Source organism: Lepus europaeus, chromosome 21 (genome assembly GCF_033115175.1).
Source record: "Lepus europaeus isolate LE1 chromosome 21, mLepTim1.pri, whole genome shotgun sequence".
Classification (NCBI taxonomy): domain Eukaryota; kingdom Metazoa; phylum Chordata; class Mammalia; order Lagomorpha; family Leporidae; genus Lepus; species Lepus europaeus.
Genome location: NC_084847.1, coordinates 12,745,464 through 12,768,100, shown reverse-complemented (window position 1 = coordinate 12,768,100; position 22,637 = coordinate 12,745,464). Strand labels below are relative to the sequence as shown.

At 50.6% G+C, this 22,637-nt stretch overlaps 1 protein-coding gene across 1 annotated transcript in view; it reads left to right on the top strand.

Moving 5' to 3' along the window:
* The window catches only part of IQCK (IQ motif containing K), a 124,311-nt gene extending 102,107 nt beyond the window's left edge, over positions 1-22,204 (top strand). The window contains exons 8-9 of the mRNA XM_062180962.1: positions 4,816-4,927; positions 22,137-22,204. Of these exons, the coding sequence (XP_062036946.1) occupies positions 4,816-4,927; positions 22,137-22,204 (180 nt within the window). The remainder of the gene's footprint in view (positions 1-4,815; positions 4,928-22,136) is intronic.
* The last annotated feature ends 433 nt before the right edge of the window (positions 22,205-22,637 follow it).

Below are 22,637 nucleotides of genomic sequence, written 5' to 3'. Positions count from 1 at the left end.
AACTCAATCCAGATCTCCCACATGGGCGGCAGGGACTCAACTTACATGAACCAACATCATCACCGGCTGCCTGCCAGCATGCACGTGAGCAGGAAGCTGGAGTTGGGAATGGAGCAGGACTCGAACCCAAGGACTCAGATACGGGATGTGGGTGTCTTAACTCGCAGGTTAATACTTCATGCTCACCCCATAAAGGAGATTTTTCTTCTTATCCCAAGGTCAACTATATAATAATGTGCATCATACTCCGCGTGCATATCTTGGAAGAGCAAATAAACACCACATGATGATTTGAAAAAGTAAAAATAGAGGGCCAGCATTGTGGCCCTGGGCATCAACCTGCTGCTTGCAATGCCAGCTTCTCATATCAGAGTGTCTACTTGTGTTCCGGCTACTCTGATTCCAATCCAGCTCCTTGCAAATGTGCCTGGGAAGGCAGCAGATGATGGACCAAGTGCTTGGGCCCCTGCACCCACCTGGAAAATCTGGATGGTGGTCCAGGCTCCTGGCTTTCGCCTGGTCCAACCCTGGCTGTTGCAGCCATTTGTGGAATGAACCAGGAGATGGAAGGTCTCTCTCTCTTTCTCTCTCTCTCTCTCTCCCCCCTCCCTCTCTCTCTGGCTCTGCTTCTCAAATAAATTTTTTTTAAAAAATAACAATTTTAATGATTTATTTAGTTACTTGAGAGGCAGAGTTACAGAGAGAGAGGTCTTCCATCTGCTGTTTCACTCCCCTCCCCCCACAATGGCCGTAACGGCTAGAGGTGAGCCGATCTGAATCCAGGAGCTTCTTCCAGGTCTTCCCACGTCAACATCACGCTGTACTCTCTATGGCATTTGCTGATTGGCACAGCCATTACCATTTAAACCGATTTCCTAATCATGATGATAGCAAGTGGGATTACCCAGTTCAATGGGTGCACGCTCTCCCCAGAGCTCACAAAAGCCTTCTCTAAAGATCCAGGTCTTTCCAGCAAATGGAAACTAACAAGGCTGCTGTGTTCCACGTGGCTGAGCAGTCCCAGATGTGAAGCGAAGGAGACGAGAGGGTCCCTGGCCAAGAGGAGGCAAAGCTCACGGTCCTGGGCTCACCTTCTGGCTTCCAGAGCGACGGGGAGTGGGTGCTTCTGTTTGTTGAGTATTCAAGTAACTGAGAATCAAATGCTTGCAGGAAAATAGGTGTTTGAACAAAAACCAGTGCACAAATGTTCATAGAAGCTCTATTCATCATAGTAAAAAAAAAAAAAAAAAGGCAACAACTCAAATGCCCATTAAGTGATGAATGGGGTGAAAATGTGGTACAGCACATGGCGGAATACTCCTTGGGGAGGTGGTCCTGGTGCAGGCTGCAAGGGGGCCAAGCTGTGAAACCATCCGGACACGAAAAGGCCGCTCGCATGTGCGACCCCATCCGGGTGAAGTGGCCGGAGTAGGCGAAGGCATCGGGCAGGCTGTGGGGTGGAAAGTGGTTAGTGGTTGCAGGGCTGGGCAGAGGGGGGAAGGGGCGGAGACTGGCCACGGGGTGGGGACTTTGCTTTCATGCTGATGGGAATGTTCCAGAACTGCACAGGGATGGTGGCTGCACGACACTGGGAATGTGCTTGATGCTATGAAGTGTACACTTCAAAGCAGGAAATGTGTTTTACCACAATTTAAGCCACAAAAACCCAACCACTGGGGTTTCTGGTCATGAGGCAAACAGGAAGAGGGGGACCCTTCTGGAATGGGACAACGGCAGGGAGTGGTGGTCCTGGGGCTGAGAGCCGGCCCCCACTGATCCCCCGTGGGGGCCATGCTTGTGTCCCGGGGAGGTGGGCACGTGTGGGGGACTCTCAACAGTTGAGCTTTGGGAATCACACGGGGAGGTTGTGGGCACGGGAGGAAGCCCATGGCCCTGGCGGGGAGTCACGTGACTCATTAGTGGTCAGAGAGAGAAGCCGATTGAGCCCAGCTCGGGGGCATCACCACCCCTGGCAGAGCTGGGGGCAGCCCGCCCTCCGGACAACCCAGTCCCTCATTGCGTCTTCTCCCTGGGCTCCATGTCTGCTTCTTCCTGTCCCGCGTATCCCCTCCCCGGGCAGCCGAGGCACCTGCTGATTCCAGGTAACTGGAATATCTCCCAGAATACACCACTGCCCCGTTTTCAACAGACAGAGCTGGTTACCCAAGGGAACCCCCCCCACCCAGGGCTGGTGTTCCATAGGTGACCGGAAGAGCTGAGCCAGGAAGCCAGCATCCTCGGGACGCCTCCCAGTGTTCTTTTGCCACTTGCGCATTGGACCCACGACCGCACGTTGACAAGTCACTCACGTGTGGCCTTGGAATTCACATGGCAGGCAAGCGCAGAGGCGAAAGCTGAGTGAGAGCGAGGCAGGGCACGGCCGGCTTGTCAGTACCTCCCACTGCTTTTGACCTGGGAGTGTCCTGCTCGCCTGGGGCGCTTCAGCCTCCACACCTCTGCACAGCCTGCTTCCTCTCTCCCTGGAACTCCACGGACGCCCCACACCTCCCCACCACTGGCTCACCTGCTCGGTGTAGCGTCTCCTGGGTCAGACGGCCCTCTGTGTTTCCTGGCACTCGCTGGTGCCTGTTTCCTTACCACACCGATGATCCTGCTCCTGTGGGTCCTTCCAGACCGGGGGCAGCTGGAGGCCATCTCACAAAGTTTGAATCACAGCGCCCCCATCTCCTAGCTGCCAGAGTTGGTGAGCGACTTAAATTCAGTTCATGCATCTGTAAAGTGGGGGTAATCTTTCCTGCCTGGTTGGGTTGTTTTGATGATTAAAATTTGCAAAATATTTCAACAATGCTAGGGACATAAGTGCTCAAGAAAAGAGCCATAGCAACAATAAAAGTATTCGGGCTGGCATTGTGGCACCGTGCGTTAAGCCAACGCCTATGGCTTAACAACAGATTCCATTTCTGAGGGCTGGTTTGAGTCCTGATTGCTCCACTTCTGATCCAGCTCCCTGCTGGTGTGCGCGGGAAAGCAAAGGAAAATGACCCAAGTGTTTGGACCCCTGCATTCACGTGGGATACCTGAGTGGGGTTCCAGGAGCCTAGCTTCTCTCACGTCCAATCATTGCAGCCATTTGGGGATTGAACTATGGGATGGAAGATCTCTCTCTCCCTCTCTCCCTCTCTCCCTCTCTCTGTAACTCCACTTTTTCAAATAAATAGATAAATCTTTTTAAAAAGAGATTTATTTCTATGAAAGACAGATTTATTTGAAAGGCAGGAAGGCCAAGGCCATGACTTGTCTGTGCCTTCCGTTGCTTTTGACCTTGGAGTGTCCTGCTTGCCTTTTCAAATAAATGGATAAATCTTATAGATTTATTTATTTGAAAGGCAGAGTTACAGAGAGAGAAGTCTTCCATCTGCTTCTTCACTCCCTAAATGCACAATGGCCAGAGCCCACCAGGCCGAAGCCAGGAGGGAGCTAGGAGCTTCATCTGGTTTTCACATGGGTGCAGGGGCCCAAGCACTTGGGGCATCTTCTGCTTTCCCAGGCACATTAGCAGGGAGCTGGATCAAAAGTGGAGGAGTTGGGACTCGAACTGGTGCCCATATGAGATGGCAGGGGTTGTGCAGGCAGTAAGTTAACACACTAAGGCACAAAACTGGCCCCTAAATAGATAAATCTTTTTAAAAAGTATGAAGTACTTCAAAGCATTCATGGAAAAATTGAAGTAACAGATAAATTTATATATTAAAAAAAAACTCAGTTCTCACATCATTCCTGCTTTATTGGGTTGTTTTGATTATTAAACTTTATAAACTACTTAAACAATGCCTGAGAAATAAGGGTTTAATAAATGAGCTATAATAACAATAAAATAAAAATAATTATAGTAACACTCCAGCTACAGTAATATATCATGACACTAGCTACAGTAACAATACTCTACACTATATACAGAGTATACTAACAGCTGTAGTAACAATACTGTATACCATATAAGTGTGCAGGTGTATACATGATATAGTATATACTGTAGCTCTAGTAATATATGTCAATATCATAGCTGTAGTAACAATCAAATATAGCTAATTATTAATCCTCTCCTTATTCTCAGGGGCCAGCACAAAGGCTAGTATGAAGTAGGCACTCGGTTAGTTGGTGTGAAATGGAACTGCGGTTGGTGTATCAGCCGTCCAGACAACCGTCACCAAACACGTGTGGCTGTGGAGCACTCGAGAGGCAGCTAGTTGACACTGAGGTGTGCCCTGTGTGCAAAAATGCAGGATATGGCGAACATAGAATACAGAAAGTAAAACCTACACATAACTTTCATGTTAAAATGATGTAACCTTGGCTATTTCAGGTTAGGTAGAATATATTCTATTCTCACTGGCCGATTTTTATTTTGTGTGGCTGTATGATGTCCCCATGGGATGGCACAGGTGATCTCAGCCTCCTGTTAGCAAAGCAAACCTTCACACCATTTCCTCCATGCTCAAACAGGACCTGAGTTTGATGAGTGCTTGGTCAGACAGGGGTAGGGAAGCTGTCTTCGGCCAGGGGCCTTTCGGATCTTTGTAGCATCACTCACAGGCCGTCCACAGTGACCCGCTCAAAACGCAGCCGGCTACAGGTGGATTGGGTTTCCAGTCCTGCCTGTGGTTGCCTGGGCAGGGCCAGAGCCCACGACTTCTGGGGCACAGGCAGGGTGGTCCGCACCCCTCTGGAACACTGGTTCACTGAGCATCACAAGCATCCCCAGCTGCCCTGGACAGCGTCCTCCCACGTGGGGTTCGCAAGCTGAGGGTTGCCAGCCTGCAGGAAAGGGGCCACAGCTTTTCCTGCGTTTTCCAGGTCCGCTGCGATCCCGAGATTCAAGAACTGCGCCAGTGGCAGAAGAAACTGCGTGAGGACAAGTACATCCGCCAGCGCGTCCGAATGTTCTGGACCAAACAAGAACTAAAAGGTCAGTGGCTGGGTTCGCAGTTTCTGCTTCACTCGGGGAAAGCCCGACTTTTCTTCCAGGCTGAAGAGGGAAGACTTCTGAGACGGTACAAGGCCCCTGTGTGACCACGCGGAGCCCATGTGGAACCCAGTCTGTGTGTATGGGGCCGCGGGGGGGGGGGGGGGGGGGCGGTGGCTGCAGGTGCAGGCTCTGATCAGGAGCGATAGAGTTGATGTAACTGACGCAGCCACAAATTCAGTGTCACCTGTGTCTGCAGGGTTTTTTTTTTATTTTTTAAAGACATCCAATGCCTCATGATTTTGGAAGCACAGTGTCTACCAACATTATAAGTAGTTATTCTTGGCTGTGTGTCTGAACTTAAATGGTATTTTATGCTGGTCATTTCCCCTTTCGTAATGGTTGGTGTTTTGGCGGCCACTTGACCGGGCCAAGAGATGCCCCACTAGCCGCGGAAGCATTATTTCTGGGTGTGTCTGTGGGGGTGTTTCCAGAAGAGATTCGCTTTTGAATGGGCAGGCAGAACATGAAGGGGCTTCGAGCAATTTGGGGAAAAGGGAATTTTAAAACGACACACATGTTGCATGAATTTTGGGAAGCCCCCCTGCAAAGCACACGGTCCTCCCTAGGGAGGGTGGGAGGGGTCCAGTCCTTGGAGGGGGCGGAGGATTGACCTGACTCCACCTGACGGAGCTGTGCCATCGGTCTTCACCTGCCCTTGGCACACGTGGTTCTCGGGCCCTCCCCCATGGGCGGCCATCGTGGGCACCAATGGTTCTTTGGCTCTCAAACCTTAGAATGACACCACCAGCTTTGCAGATGGCAGATTGTGGGGCTCCTTGGTTTGCATAATTTTGTGAGCTAGGCAGGACCTCCTGGTAAATCTCTTCCTTGAAGCTGGCGTTGTGGTGCAGTGAATGAGTTGAACACAGGAAGTGCCCAGTGCAGAGCTCATCAACTTGGCAGCTTTAGTGCCCCTTAGAAAGAAGCCACTCGAGCTATTCCTGGCTGGCTGGCTTAGCATAGGCCTCTCTGTTCCACGCACAACTGCTATTTCATTTCATTTCATTTCATTTCATTTCATTTCATTTCATTTCACGTCTGACCTGGACGACAGGGCGGTGGCCATTGGAAAGGTCAAGTTGAAGTGCAGTGCACTTGTTGCATACTGGCAGCAGGGGCTCCGCTGTGGGTTGGTGGACTGACTTGGGAGCAGGGAGAGTACGGTGCCTGGAGTGCGAGCCCGAAGCCAGGAGGGGCAGTGTGGCAGCGACCCGCCTCCAGCCACCTGCTGCTTGCTGCACTTGTGCCTTCCAAGGCCTCCAGATGGAACAGTGCTTGCCATAGGCGATGGGTGCTCAGTAGATGCCCTGGTGTAAGCCGGGGGCAAATTCTCATTACGCTGAGACCCCCACCTCCCCAAAAAAGCCATTTCTAAAGTCAGTCCCCAGGGTGTAGTCAGATAAAAAGGAAGTCATCCAGCATTTAACATTTAAAGGCTTCGGGGTTAGCCAAAGCTGCCTTGGAATCCTAACTACCACTTCTAGCTGGGTGACCTTGGTCTGGTTAGCATCGTTAAACTTCATTCTGCCCCATACAACGCGGGACACAGGCATTGCTAAGGGGTTACAAGAAATGATTGTTCTTTGGTGGGTTAGTCTGAAAGGCAGAGAGACAGAGACAGGGAGAGATCTCCCACCTGCTGGTTCACTCCGCAAATGCCAGCAACAGCTGGGGGCTGGGCCAGGCCAAAGTCTAGAACTGGGACCTCCAGCCAGGACTCCACCTGCTGCCTCCCAGGATGCGACTCGCAGGCAGCTGGAATTGGGAGTGGAGCCAGGACTGAAGCCCAGGCATTCCCACAGGGCTGTGAGTGTCCCCTGCTGCTCCAGACACCCACGCCAAGAGGCGGTCTTTAGAGCCAGTTCCCCTAAGGGCCAGTCACTGCCATTATAGCGTGGCTGAAATGTCTGTGTGGTTTGGGGCAACCATGTGTGGATTTCCTCTGGGACTGGCCAAGCTCCCTAGGTTCCAGGTAGGGACCACGCTCGTCTCTTTCGTGGGATTGCTCCACACCCAGCGTGGAGTTCAGCACAGAGGGGTGCTTGGCACAATTTTGGCAGCTGAAGCTCCGGGCTCCCCGCACACATGATGAACCAGAGACCTAGGAAGGTCATGGGACTTGCCCAAGTGCACACGGCAGCAGAGGGTCTAGGACTAGTGCCCGGATGTTCCCACTCTCCCGCCTCTGTTCCAACACAAGCCTCAGCGACCAGAGAGAGCTCCGGACCCAGACTTCTCGGGAAGTTTGGTTTCCCGCGATCTGGGCATCAGCGTTCTCCTTCGCTGTGTTTGGGCTGAGCGAAGCCTCCAGGCAGGGACTGAGTGATGAGGAGCCGGGTACCACCTGCAGCCCACCGAGCACAGGAGACAATTTGTTCCTCTGGGCGTCACCACCCTGGATGACTTTGTTAAGCTCACACACTAGAGTCACTGCCTATTTTCAATCTGTGGAACCTGGACAGCGTGGAAGATGTGAGAATGAATTTCCCCTAGCCAAGGTGACATTGTCATTACCCCGCAGAGACCTCCCATGAAGCAAGTTGAAGACAAACAGAAACATGAGTTCATTCTTCTTGCAATCACTAAAAGCAAGGCGGTTGCAAATGAAAATGTTTTTTGTTTTCAGCTCCATGCAAAAAACAAAAACAAAAACAAAAAACCACAACTCAATGCACAAATCCAGCAAACATCATTTTTTCTTTCCATAGACGTTAACCGTGTTCTGCTTTGGTGTTTACAGTACGAACATAGTTTACCAAGTTCATTTCTCGGAGCAACCCTGCAGCCAGCATCAGCTGTCGGGGCTGGAGCGTGCTCAGACCTAGCCCAGCTCATGTTGCACTGAGTCAGAAGCCTGCCTGTCCCAAATGCCATTTGCCTTGGGGACAGAAACGGCTTGAAGCTATCCTCAGGTCTCTAAGTATTGGGACAGATGCAGGAATTATTTTTAAATGTGTGTGCTAAGAATTTCAGCCACTGTTAGAAGAAGATGCCCAAGTCATTTTCAAGACGTGATCAAAAATCCTGTCTCGATTAAGAGTGTATTTTTAACTCCATATAGTCAGTAATTATTTTCAAATGTGCGTTTCAATGGAATATTTCTATTTTATTTGGAAATCTAGTAAGCACAGAGAAAAACTAATTGTAGAAATTGTTCCCACAGCATTAGGTTATGTCTTGTTTAAACACACATGCATGCACCCGATAACATCAGATCAATTTCTCATACACGGGGTACTTCCAAAAGTTTGCAGAAAATGGAATTTTTTTTTTTTTTGACAGGCAGAGTGGATAGTGAGAGCGAGAGACAGAGAGAGAAAGGTCTTCCTTTTTGCCGTTGGTTCACTCTCCAATGGCCGCTGCGGCCGGCACATCGTGCTGATCCGAAGCCAGGAGCCAGGTGCTTCTCCTGGTCTCCCATGGGGTGCAGGGCCCAAGCACTTGGGCCGTCCTCCACTGCCTTCCCGGGCCATAGCAGAGAGCTGGACAGGAAGAAGGGCAACCGGGACAGAATCTGGCACCCCAACCGGGACTAGAACCCGGTGTGCCGGCGCCGCAAGGCGGAGGATTAGCCTGTTAAGCCATGGTGCCAGCCAGAAAATGGAATTTGAACAGCTAAATTTATTTTTGGTGAGAAAATTCTGAAATCCATGCATAAGAACAGTCCTCAAAAAGATCATGGAAAACGCATATTTTATGAAAAAGCTGCACAAGGATTTTTTTTTAAAAAAGATTTATTTATTTGAAAGGTAGAGTGACACAGAGAAAGGGAGAGATACACACACACTCACATACGCACAGGTCTTCCATTTGCTGGTTCACTCCCCAAATGGCCGCAACGGCCAGGGTTGGGCCAGGCTAAAGCCAGGAACCTGGAACTCCATCCAGATCTCCCACATGGGTGGCAGGGGACCAAGTATTTGGGCCACCTTCCAGATCGGAAGGAGAGCAACTTGGACTGGAACCAGCGCTTGGATATGGGGCGCTGGTGTCGTAGGAGGAGGCTCAACCTGCTGTGCCGTCCCGCTTGCTGGTCCCTAAGCATGGATTCCAAAAATGCTTTGCACCAAAATAAATTCATTTTTAAATTCCATTTTCATAAACTTTTTGAAGTACTCTTAAACGTGTAAATGGGTATTTTTTTATGTACGTACAAGCAACCTTTAAATGACTCATTTTTTGATGTTTTGACAAAAAATCAGGGCTTGGTGGGGAGAGGGTAGATCTGTGGGAAGGGAAGGGTTGTTTTCTTCCTGTTGGCTTAACTATTTATTCCCTACCTTATTCTAAGCACGGCTTGTGGTAGTCACAGACACATATGCTATATAATCTTTTTAGGTAAACATGGTAATTAAGGTAAGGAGAGTTGAGGGAATGCAGACAGCCACTGAAAGTATGAAGCAAAATAATCCAAGACCTATACTTGCTAGAGATTTTTTTTTGAAGATTTATTTATTTATTTATTTGAAAGTCAGAGTTACAGAGAGAGAGAGGTCTTCCATCCTCTGGTTCACTCCCCAATTGTCTGCAATGGCTGGAGGTGAGCTGATCAGAAGCCAGGAGCTTCTTCCAGGTCTCCTATGCGGGTGCAGGGGCCCAAGGACTTGGGCCATCTTCTACTGCTTTCCTAGGCCACAGCAGAGAGCTGGATCGGTAGTGGAGTAGCTGGGACTTGAGCCAGCACCCATATGGGATGCTGGCACTGCAGGTGGCAGCTTTACCTGCTAAGCCACAGCAGCGGCCCCAAGATTTTTTTGTTTTTAATTTTACAACACTTAACTGAGAAATAAAAATGGTAGGTACTCAAGGCATATGATATGATGATGGAATAGATGGACGTGTGGTGCAGTGGTCACCACAACTGATATATCCATCACCACCCATACTTAGTGTTCATGTGTGGGGGGTGAGGACACTTCACATCTGCTTTTTTTATTAATCAAATTCCAAAGAGCCAATACCATATTACTGACTGTAGTCAGCACGTCCTATGTTAGATCCCCAGAACTCATTCATTGTATAACTGGAAGCTTGTATCTTTGGCCAGTATAAGGTTTTCTTAGAGACAAAACAAAAAGTTTTTTGTTCACATTGCCCACAAGAAAAAAAGAAAAACCAGTTGTTCAGGACAGGCCAAGCTCTTCCCTAATGCATTTTGCGGCGTGAATAACAGCCTCAAAAATGTTCCTACGATAAGCAGAAATACAGCTCTGAGCTTCCTAGAAGCCTCAGCAATAAAGGAAATAGGATCATCGATGGCTCACGGTGTCCTCAAGACCGAAACAGTGTCTTGGAACCACTTCGATTCTTGGAGCTGAGATGTGGTTTGTCACTGACGAAGAGGACACCGCTTTTCCTCCCCTAAACGTAGCAACGGGTTCCTCAGAGTAACGTTTGCTTCCAGCGGGAACAGGTGAAAGCCCTGGGCACGGGGCAGAACATTCTTTTCCCTGTTTTCAGTTCAGCTTGCAGGGTAAGTCCTGACTTCCAGGCTTTCTCCGGGGCTTGAAGGACGTTCTTAAAATAAGCTCATCTCGGCCACACCACCTGCTGTGACCTTTGTCTTTCCTGCCTGCGTGCCTGCTGGGAACAGATAAGGACAAGCAGTGGCTGTTGCTTACCGAGGGGGTACCGTGTGCCAGGCACGTGCTGCCCACACCTGCTCCCCCAGAGAGATGCTATCGTCTGCACCATACGGAGGAGGAATCCAAGGCCAGGAGGAGACGAGACTGGTACAGGGCCACACAGCCAGTGGGGCCGCAGGTGAGGGATTCGAACCCAGATCTGCCTGTCACTGAGGAGGAGCTTTGCAAACTTATTTGGGGGGAAGGGGGGCCTAACAGCCCTGCCTCCTGCCCTCCACACTAACCCCAGCCTGCCCACAGGTCTGGTGAGGAGGCAGCAGTAGGGGAGGCTGACTCTCCAGGCCCACGGCAGCAGGGTCTGCCCCTGTGTTTCGGGAGACATTAGAGCAGGAAGCCAGGGTCAAGTGAAGCAGGAGGAGGATGCTCCTCCCGCCCTCCTTCCCAACCCCCTGCCCACATACAGGTGAGGAGCAGAGGAGGACACTGGCACCCAGGGCTGGGGGACTCTCTAGCTGCGGTGCAGGAAGTGGGCTCTGGCATTAGCCGAGACCTTTTGTGATCAGCAAGCATCACCCAACACGTAACAGAAAGGTCCCGCCTTCGGTGCCTCACCCTCCTGAGACAACCCCGTTGAGTGTGTCAGCCGTAGGTTTTTTAAATTTAAAAAAATTAAGTTATTTTGTATGTGAAAGGCAGAGAGAAAGAGACATTCGGATATTTTCTATCTGCTGGCCCACTCCCCAGATACTGCAGCAGCCAGGGCTGGGCCAGATTGAAGCCAGGAGCCTAGAACCCCAGCTGGGTCTCCCGTGTCACTGGCAGGGGCCCAGGTACTTGAGCCACACCTGCTGCCTCCCAGAGTGCACATTTGCAGGAAGCCGGGTCAGAAGTGGAGCCAGGACTCGAACCAGGAACTCCAATAGGGCACGTGGGCATCCCAGGTGGTGATTTAAAAAAAAAAAAAGATTTATTCATTTGAAAGAGTTATAGAGAGAAGCAGAGGCAGAGAGAGATCTTCCATCCACTCCCCAAATGGCCACGATGGCCAGGGGTGGGTTGGGCCTTAGCCAGGAGCCAGGAGCTTCATTAGGATCTTCCACGTGAGGGCAGGGCCCATGGACTTGGGCCATCCACCTGCATCTTCCCAGGCCACTGGCAGGGAGCTGGATAGGAAGTGGAGCAGCTGGACTTAAAACCAGCGCCCATATGGGATGTTGGCAGCATAGGCGGCAGCTTGACCCTCTGTGCCACAGCACCAGCTCCCAAGCGGTGACTTAACTGCTATACCAAAGGTCTGCTCCCAGCCCACAGATTTTCTTTTTCATAAATCTATTATATACAAATATGCATGTATTACACACACATGAAATTTTTTTAAACCTCATACATAGTGTTTTCATAATATACACTTTCCACAAATTTTTGAAGATCCCTCTTAGGATTTCAAAATGTTCTACACCCCAGTGATCTTTCCGTTCTATTTGCAGTGAACTGTCTGATGAACCCTTGTCTACCTGTACAGACAGGGAGCCGTGTTAGCTGCGCTGTGCCGGCCCCTGCGCGCTTCTCCCCATGGCTGTGTGCGCATGACCTGTGTCCCTGCCAGGACAAACAGCCCTACCTCATCGCTGATAGTGGCTCCATACGGAGAGATCGGAGCCGCCTTTTCTTAGAACCGAACCCTGTTTGGCCTGTATCCCAGGGCCCCATAAACATTTTTCTGTGGGTCTATTCCTGCTTACTCACAGAAGTGTTTATGGTGTACATTCCAAGAAGTGGGACTACTGGGTCAAAGGACATTCACGTGTGGGGTTCTGGCAGCATCGCGGTGCCGTCATCCAAAAATGTGGTGTTTGTGCTTCCTGCCTCCACCCCACGGTGGGGCTTTCCAAAATGAGAGTCTTTGCAAAGTGGGAATCATTTTGCCTCAGGGATAATTCTACATGAGGTCATTGTTTTGATAATACTGCGGCTTTTAAAGAAAAGAGCTCTATCTGCAGATCTAAGTCGTCATTTTCATTTTTGATTTTTTTTCCTTCCATCTCTCCTCCAACTTCAGCTCCTTCTGCATTTTAACCCACAAAAGAGATAAAAATGTGATTACGAGGCACCTAATAACTTCACGCCTTGCTAATATCGTCATTGATTCTGTTTTTCAGACCCATCCGTGGGCGGGGATGTTTGTATGACGTCAGTTTTCCCCAGATTGCTTTTCATTTAATGTGTGCAAAAGTTGGCACAGCTGGGACACGATTTTACCAAAATGCTTGACGGTCCCTACTATTCTGCTGAAATAAAAAGTAAAATAAAAGATGATTTTTTTTTTTTCTTAATAGTTTACACTACAAGTTCAAGACCCACCAAAATAGAGGCACCAACCCCAGCAGGGCCCCTGGCCCACTCCCCTCCCCCCCATCAGGCTCTGCTTCCTGTCCCCTGCCTGGCGGGCCCCACCCGGCTCCTCCCCACCACCCTGGTGCCTGAATTCGGCCTTACATAGCCCACCTCCCAAATGACCCACTCTGGTCCATTGCTGTGGACAAGAGCAACCTAAAGGAAGCAGAACTCTTTCCAAAAAGCAAGTAAAGCAGAAATATTTGCTCATGTGGCCGATCTAAATGGATAAAGACCAAATGTCTACTAACCTACGCCCCTGCCCAGGGCTACCAGTGATTCTCTCTGCCTGGTAGTAATGCAGGCAACTGATGGGCTCATTAATTTTTGTATGTTTTTTTCCTACAACAGAAATGTAGGAGATTTTCCCCCTCTCTTTCGATTATCCACATTTGCTAAAATAATTACACTTACATTACCAGTTTCACTCGGGGATGATCATTTTCCCAGGCACTTTGCTAGCAGCGACCCAGCCGTGTGGCTCTGTCCATTCGCCTTCACAGTAACCCTTTGAAGAAGGCTCTGCAACAGTGCTTCGTTTTCTAATAAAGAGCGATTTCAAAGGCAGAGTCGGTGAAAGGGGGTGGGGGAGAGAATCTTCCATCCACTGGTTCACTTCCCAGATGGCTGCAATGGCCTGGGCTGGGCTAGGCTGATGCCAGGAGCCAGAAACTCCCTCAGGTCTCCCATGTGGGTAGCTAGGGCCAAGCACTTGGGCCATCTTCCACTGCTTCCCCAGGCCCATTAGCAGGGAGATGGATCGGGTGCAGAGCAGCCAGCGCCCATACGCGATGCCAGTGATGCGGGCGGTGGCTGAGCTACAACTCCAGCCCCAGCAGTCTTCGTCTTCATAGTTGAAGAAACTGAGGTACACAGGGGTTGAACGCTACGCCCAGGGCCTCACAGGGAGAAAGTGGCTCAGCCAAGCAGCGCGCCCCAGAGTCCTGGAGGCTGCACCATGCTGCGAGGCACGGGGGTTATTTGTGGGGTGAAAACGCTCAGAACTCTGTTGGTGTTGGGCATCTTACAGAGCCATGGGTGCTGCCAAGGGCACAAGTGCTCCCCATTCCTGTTCCTCGGGGGGACTCAGCCCGCCCCCCCAAGTCACCCCACCTTCCCCCTGCGAGCACCACTCCAGCACTGGTGACACGCGGTATCCGCTGGTCTCTAAATTTAGGAGTGAGCGGCTAGAGTGTCTTGCCAGTTTTCAGATCCAACTCTCATTAGTCCAGGACATGGGAAAAATTTAAAGGTACAGCGCTCTGGAGGCCAAATGTTAAGAAAAACAGACTGATTCCCATTTAAACAATTAGATAATTAAATAATAGCCAAGCAGCACATTCTCCTTATGAAAAATACAAGAAACTAGCAAGAGATCTAAAAAGCTACCCACCCCACTGTCTCTGAGAATACTTTCCTATGTAGGGAAACTATATATATATTTTTAAAGATTTATTTATTTGGAAGGCAGAGTTACAGAGAGAGGAGAGACAGAGGTCTTCCATCTGCTGGTTCACTCCCCAAATGGCCGCCATGACTGGGGCTGTGCCAGGCGGCAGCCTGGTGTTGCAAACTCGGTCCAGGAAGATTTTTAACAAGCGCCTCTGCCGAATGGGAGCAGAGATGGAGGGGACCAAGGAGCCGTACCTGTGTTCTGTAGTTGCCATGGCACTGGCACTGCCTTCCTTTGCTTCCCATGGCATCCAGGGAAATTGTCATTGAAGAAGTCTCAAAGCGACATGAGAAGCTGTTCAGGATAAGCAGCTAAGAATGGAAGAAAGAGTCCTGGGCTTGGAGTCCCAAGACCTGCATTCAAGCTCTGACCGGCAGCTTCCTAGATGTGTGTCCTTGAACTTGCTGATTGTTCATCTTTTAACTGAAAAGTGGAATAATACCCCCACGGAAAAGCCCAACTGAAAGACAAGTGTATTTATTTGTTTTAAAAAAAAAAAAAAAAAAAAACTTGGAGTGGGCACTGTGGTGCGGTGGGTTAAGCATTCCATTTTAGAGTAACTGTACAAGCCCGCCTGCTCCACTTCCCATCCAGCTCCCTGCTAATGGGCCTGGGAAAGCAGCGGAAGATGGCCCAAGGGCTTGGGCCCCTGCACCAACGTGGGAGACCCGGAAGAAGCTCTTGGCTCCTGGCTTTAGCCTGGCCCAGTCCTGGCCGTTGCTGCCACTTGGAGAGTGAACCAGCAGATGGAAGACATCTCTCTGGATATGTCATTCTGCTTTTTAAAATAAATAAGTCTTAAAAATATAATTCAGCTGGAGTGGGTATTAGGTGGGATCTCATTGTGGTTTGATGTACATTCCCTTGATGGAAAATGATGCTGGATACCTTGTCAGGTGACCATTGGTAATCCTTAGAGAAATATCAATTCAAGTCCTTTGCCCTTCTAAATTTCACTGTATTTTTCTCACTGAGCTATGAGGGTTTTCACGTGGTTCTAGGTACAGTCTCCATCAGCTACATGATCAGCAGGCCTGGGAGTTGTCTTTTCCTTGTTGCTCTCAAAGCACAGATTTTGATGATGTCCAGTTAATTTGTTATTGGTCGCCTGTGCTTTTGGTGTCACAAGCTAGGAACCCGATGCCTAACGCAAGGGCACAAAGCTTTGCTCACTTCCTCCTAAGCGGTTATAGCTTGAGCACCTTTATTCAGGTCTCTGGCCCAGTCTGAGTTATCCTTGTACCCAGTGTAAATAAAGTAAGGACCCAGGCTGGGCCAGGTGCTGGGAGTGCGATGGGAAACAGAAGACGATACGTTGAGTTGCTGGGAGCCCCGAGCCTATGGGGAAGGCAGGTGCAGCAGCCACGTGAACACCAACACCAAGGAGCGCATCACTGACGTTCAGGGTGCTGAGAGAGGCAGGGGTGAAGGGCTCCAGCAGGTCCTCGCAGGCTGAGAGCTGGTGTGTGAGTTCGCTGGGTGTGAGTGGCAGAAAGGGCCACCGAGGGTGAGTCTCCAAGGGGGGCTGCCAGGAGAGTGCAGCGGCCCCAGGACCTTGGGAAGCACCTCCTGACTTCAGCTGGGCATCGGCAGCCTCAGAAGGACTGCCCAGTGTGGCTGCAGGTGGGGGTGGACCAGATGGTCCGGTGGCAGTGAGCATGGAGAGGTGTGGATGGCTTTAGGAGAGAGTTATGGGATAAAATAACAAAGTTGAGATGAGTGACCCCGTGACCCCTTCCAAAGAGGTATTTTTGTTGATGGTTAAGTCTGTTTCTCCCTACTGTAAGTGGTTGAAAGTGTCCAAGTTTTCTTTTTTTTTGGCAGGTAGAGTTAGATAGTGAGAGAGAGAGAGAGAGAGAGAGAGAGAGAGAAAGGTCTTTCTTCCGTTGGTCCACCCCCCAAACGGCCACTACGGCCGGCAGGCTGCGCAGGTCCGAAGCCAGGAGCCAGGTGCTTCTTCCTGGTCTCCCATGCGGGTGCAGGGCCCAAGCACTTGGGCCATCCTCCACTGCACTCCCGGGCCACAGCAGAGAGCTGGACTGGAAGAGGGGCAACCGGGATAGAATCCAGCGCCCCAACCGGGACTAGAACCCGGGGTGCCGGCGCCGCAGGTTGAGGATTAGCCTAGTGAGCTGTGGCGCTGGCCTCTTTTCACTGTTATCAGGGGGCTTCTTGAAACTCTTGCAGCATGTTTTCCATTCCCTTCTTTCTTTTTTTAAATATGTATTTGAAAGGCAGAGTTACAGAGAGAGAGAGAGAGAGAGAGAAAGAGATCTTCCATCGGTTGATTCACTCCCCCAAATGGCTGCAATAGCCAGGGCTGGGCCAGGCCAAAGCCTGGAACCCCATCCTGGTCTCTCACCTGGGTTGCAGAGACCCAAGCACTTGGGCTATCTTCTGCTGCTTTCCTGGGTGCATTAGCAGGGAGCTGGATCAGAAGCGGAGCAGCAGGGATTTGAACCAGTGCTCTTGTGGAATACAAGGAGTCGCAGGTAGCAGCTTAACCAGCTGTACCACAACCCTGGCCCTTTTATCCCATCCCCTTCTTTTAATGATAAATAAATTCGATTCCTGGTATTTGGGATTTCTAGATTTGAGCCCTGTCTTGGGGTCTGAGTCAGCCATCTGGGTGATGCAACACTGCCTCCCACCCCAAAGCACAGAAAGCAATTATTCCAGTAATTGTTTATTAACTTGTCACCGTTGTAGCAGCGCTGTTTAAAAATAAACTAGAGTATTTGTGTCCATTTCCCTTAAAGGAAACATTTAACACACAGCCGCTTCTGCCAGTCTGAACTGGATGGGAAGTGTTGATGCCCTAAACACATTGAGAATGCCTGGGGTGTTTCCAAAGGCCGGTCTTGGCGGCGGCAGCTGAGAATGCCGAGAGAAAGGAAAAGTCACGGGACAGAGCCGCCCGGGGTTGTGTGCGCTCCTTCACCAGAGCCGCCCGGGGTTGTGTGCGCTCCTTCATGGCCGTGACTCACAGCCTGTGGAAGGCACACAGTGTGGCAGGGGGAGCTAGCAGCCGGAGACCGCTCATACTGCTGTACTCCGGTCGCGCTCTCACTGGGAAAGGGAGCTAGCTGCCCTGGTCAGTTGAGATGCAGAGAGCAAATATCAATATGTAGATCTATAAACACAAGCGAGTAATACATACATGAAAGCTTACCCAGGGGCCGGTGCTGTGGCGCAGCAAGTTAACGTCCTGGCCTGAAGCGCTGGCATCCATATGGGCGCCAGTTCTAGTCCTGGCTGCTCCACTTCCAATCCAGCTCTCTGCTATGGCCTGGGAAAGCACTAGAAGATGGCCCAAGTCCTTGGGCCCCTGCACACCTGTGGGAGACCCAGAAGAAGCTCCTGGCTCCTGATCAGCACAGCTCTGGCTGTTGCGACCCTTTGGGGAGTGAACCAGCAGATGGAAGACCTCTCTCTGTCTCTACCTCTCTCTGTAACTCTGTCTTTCAAATAAATAAAATAAATCTTTAAAAAAAAAATAAGAAAGCTTACCTGTGATTTGAAAATCTTTTTAGGAATCTTTTTTTTTTTTTCAGTTTTTCTTTCTTTCTTTTTTTTTTTTTTTTTAAGATGTATCTTACGGATTTGGAAGGCAGAGTTACAGAGATAGAGATACACACACACAAACACACACACACACATTTCCCATTTGCTGATTCACTCCCCAAAAGGTTGCCAGGGGGCTCTGGCCGGCTGATGTCAGGCGCCTGGGACTCCATCCGGGTCTCCCACTTGAACCGTCCTCTGCTGCTTTCCCAGGTACATTATTAGCAGGGAGCTGGATCAGCAGTGAAGCAGTCAGGACTCCAACCAACACTTCAAATAGAGGATGCTGGAGTCACAGAGGCAGGTTGACCAGATGTACTACAATGCCGCTGGGGTGGGGTGGGGGAGGAGCACACCAGCCCACCCCATCATCCGATTTTTCTACAGTGACTGCTTTCATCGGGTACATAAGTAATAATGGCAGTCCCGTTCTTCTAATTTTATTTTATTTTTTTGTGGCTGAGGGCAAACGTACATGGAGTAGGGTACACTGGTCGTAGCATGGAGCTCAGTGTCCACCACATGACCCCCACCTGGATCAGCACACAGACCACGGCCAGCATCCATGCCCTGGTCCATGAAGCAGTTCCCCTCCCTGAGTCAGCTCTATCCTGACTTCTCCCACCACGGAAGAGTTTTGCTTACTCTTGAACTTGACACAGCTGGGAACCACCACATGAACTCCTTTCTGTATGGCTTCTTTTGCTGAATGTTCTATCTGGGAGACTCAATTGGGTTGCGAAGGCCAACACCAGGTTGCTCTCTTTCATTGCCATGCAGTTCCCCCGTGTGTGACTATCACAATTGTTTTCCCTTTGAACACTTGGGTTACACCCAGTGTTCCTGTTATGAGAAATGCTATTACCTTGGACACTCTGTAGCCTCTCGTGGAGTCTATTCGGTCCTCATGTCAGATGTAGACCTGGAATTGCTGGGTCATGGGGCATGCACATGTCTAATTCTAGCAGATCCCTCCAAGTGGCTTTTCCAAAGTGGCTGTCCCATTTTGACATGGCCACAGTGGCACATGGGCGTTCTAGCCGCTGTGCATCTTCCCCAACACCGAGCACGATGAGTCTTTTTCATGTTAGGGCTCCAGTGGGCAGCAGCTGCCCCTCTGTGACTTTGGTTTCCCCGACGACTAAGGAGGGTGCACACACCTTCTGCTGTGCTTGTCAGCCAGCGGAACAGCATTTTGTTCCTACATCCAGTTGTGCTCTTGGGGTCTCTGATGGGCCAGCTTGCCAGCACGGTGTTGAAAGAATGAGCACGTGTTTTGAGAGCAGACCCCAAGGCCCCTTCTGACACACACTCACGTCCTGGGAACACATTCCAGTACACCTATGTTGGCGTCTGCCTGCTCTCAAGTTCTTGGCTGTGCTGATGGCTGGGCGTGCAAGATGATTTGCAGATAAGTGACGTCTTAAGAATTTTAAAAGATGCCAGAGTGAACTCTGGTGATTCAGATTACATTTCTGTCATCCTCTTAGGGGGAAAGGCATTCGCATCTGTTGAGCACCTGCTGCCTACTATTCGATGGCACTGGCACCATGGGCCCACTGGCCCAGGCATTTTAAACGCACCCTTCCCTTTCGTCTTCGTAAAGACCCTGTAGGGGTGGAGATAATGATACCTACAGGTCAAAGGAGGAAACTGAGGCTGGGATCATGGTGTGTGTGTGTGTGGGGGGGTCACTCAGCTATTGAGTGGCAGCACCAGGACTGCAACGCAGAATCTGTTTCACGCCCAAAGTCCACCCTTCCATTGGCAAGCAAACTGCAGTGGGGGAGGGGATATTGTTTTTCCAAGCAATCTGCTCATCAAAAACTTCTAGCAAACATCTCATAGCATTTCTCCTAACGGTCTCCTCCAAGGCAACCAACATCGGACCTGGTGAGACTGGAGAGGTCAGAGGTCAGCTCCTGTGGCGTTCCTAGAGCTTCCAACTGACCCTTGACCCCGTTTCTTATCTTTCCCCCATCTCTGGGCTCTGACTGATCGCAGAAGCTCTATTTCCATGTTGACTCTGCTTTCAGTTCTTTTTGTCTTATGTATGGTATATATTTTTAAAAATTTATTTGAAATTCAGAATTGAGAGAGAGAGAGAGAGAAAGAGAGAGAGAGAGAGAGAGAGAGAGCGAGCCAAGATGGCCACAATGGCCAGGGCTGAGCAAGGCAGAAGCCGGGAGCCAGGAGCTTCATCCAGGTCTCCCACATGGGTGGCAGGGGCCCCAGCACGTGGGCCATGGTCCACTGCTTTTCCCAGGTCATTAGCAGGTAAGCTGGATCACAAATGGGACAGCTAGGACAGGAACCAGCAGCCATATGGGATGCTGGTGGCACAGGCAGCGGCTTAACCCCCCATGCCACAATGCCAGCCCCTTGTCTGGTGCATTTTCCGATGATTCGTTAAGAAAGTTTCCCCAGTTGGATGTCATGTGTGTATGCTGTAGAACATCTGGAAAAGAATCACCTGTTTTCTATCATTTTATCTATGTTTAGCTAGTTTTTTTTTTTTTCTTAACAAAACCTAGTTGTGTTGCTGGACCATAACTATTCGAGGCAATGGATATAATTTTGGAGGTGATGAACGCATGGCAGCACACTTAAGGGACATCTGTCCGTTGCCAGCGTGCTTCTCCAAAGGTATTGGGCCCGCAGCCTGCTTCTCCACCCAGGCTATTAGTGCACAGGGGCCTTGATGAAATGCTGGTGTCCAGGCCCCAGGCCCAGCACACGAGAATTTCCGGAGCGAGACACGGCACCAGTCCCTTTCAGGAGCTGAGCATGTGTTTCTTTTGTGTAGCTGAGGGTAGAGACCCGGTAGTCAGGGGGTCTCTAGCTCCCACCAGAATCACCTGGGTGGGGCTCATTCAAATTCAAATACCAAGCTCTGCCCCCAGTTTGATTCTGTGTCTGGAATGGGAGCCCCCAAATGTGTTTCAAATAGATTGTGTTTGAAACACGCCACTACCATGCCTTACCACACAGCCTAAAGACATGGTTCATACAGTATTTTAAATGATTTTGTTCACAGCTACGCGGCGTGGAATTTTTCCACCCGTGGCTTGACACCCAACAACTTTCAGATTTGGGACCATTTCTGAAATCCAGATGAGGCACACTCACACTCTATAATTAGCAGTAGCACACAAAAGCAAATTTATTCACTGATTTATTGATTGGAAAGGCAGAGTGACAGAGAAGTCTTCCACCGGCTTGTTCACTCTCCCCAATAACCACGACAGCCAGGGCTGGGCCAGGCTGAAGCCAGGAGTCGGACACTCCATCGGGGTCTCCCATATGGGTGGCAGAGACTCAAGCCCTTGGGCCATTTTTCGCTGCTTTCTCAGGCTTGTTAGCAGGAGCTGGACCGGAAGCAGAGCAGCCAGGATGCTACACCACAATGCTGACCCTTATCATGCATGTGGGTGGTTCATAAACAAAGACGACAGAGGAGACTCTGGGGGCCCCTGTGGTTCAAGTCACCTCTCAGGCAGTAACACGGGGTGGGGTGGGGGGAAGCCCTGGGACACTCGAGGGAAAGACATAGGACAAACAAGAGGGTCTGTGCCCAGGGATTCCTCCACCAACCGGGGGCTTTGGGCTTCCTGATGTGTGTGGGGAGGGGCTTTTGTCCGCTGCAACTCCTCCCCGACACACACACACACACACACACGGTGCTGTTCCGTGTCCATCGAACTCTCCTGTCTGGCAGGCTCTGGGTACCACCAGGATCCTGTCTGTGTTCAGATGGTGGCGGAGGAGGAAAGACTGGCTCTTGCCCGTGTCACCAGCACCAGCAAGACTCTGGGGTTTCCATTCTGAGTGGGTGCAGGGGAACAGTGTGTGGCCACGGCCCGGCTTGAGCAGAGAGCCCGGGATCTGTTATGACTTTGAGCCAAACTTCTTTTCTCCAGGACCCCAGTCCGCAAAGCACACCTGTGGCTTCCCACGGAACCAAGCGGCTTGGGAAAGGCTCCTGGGCCAGCCCCAGGTTCTTCACGGTGGGCTCCTGGGGCCGGAACCACAGCAGGTGCTGCGGGGGGGAGGGGGCGGCGGTTAGGTGCTGCTGACCTGTGCACGCCTCCATGTTTCCAAAGGACAGGCCTATCTACGACCCTGCCTGACTTTCTCTTTTGTCTCTTTGCAGTGAAATGCAAAATGGAGGAGGAGGAGGAGGCGGCGGTGGCGCCCCTGGTTAAGATCCTGCGACCTTAGCCCCCTGCGGGAATCTTCCTGGCAGAGGACAGCTTCCTCTGCTGTGATTGCCGTGCCACCAAGACTTGGTTCCCGTGAAAACAGAATCCTTCCTGCTCAAGGTGGCACCTGTCTCAAACAGGCAGTAGCGCGAACTGTTTCGAAAACAACGTACTTTCCGATTTATCCTCCAACTTTGTTTTTATCCAGATATTTTTCCGAGCCTCTCAGCATCCCCCCTGCACCAGCAGATGTGCAGTGAACTCCAGTCCCCACAAGCTCAAGTTCCCCGCGTCCCCGCTTCTGGCCGCCTTCTGCAAAGACCCGCGTTTTAAGTCCCAAACCTCCGAACTGGGTTTCACGTTCGCCTGGTGACATCAATGCTTACGATCATTTCCGACAGATCATTTCCCTACAAACCCAACATAGGCTTGGACATCTGAACCCAGGCAAT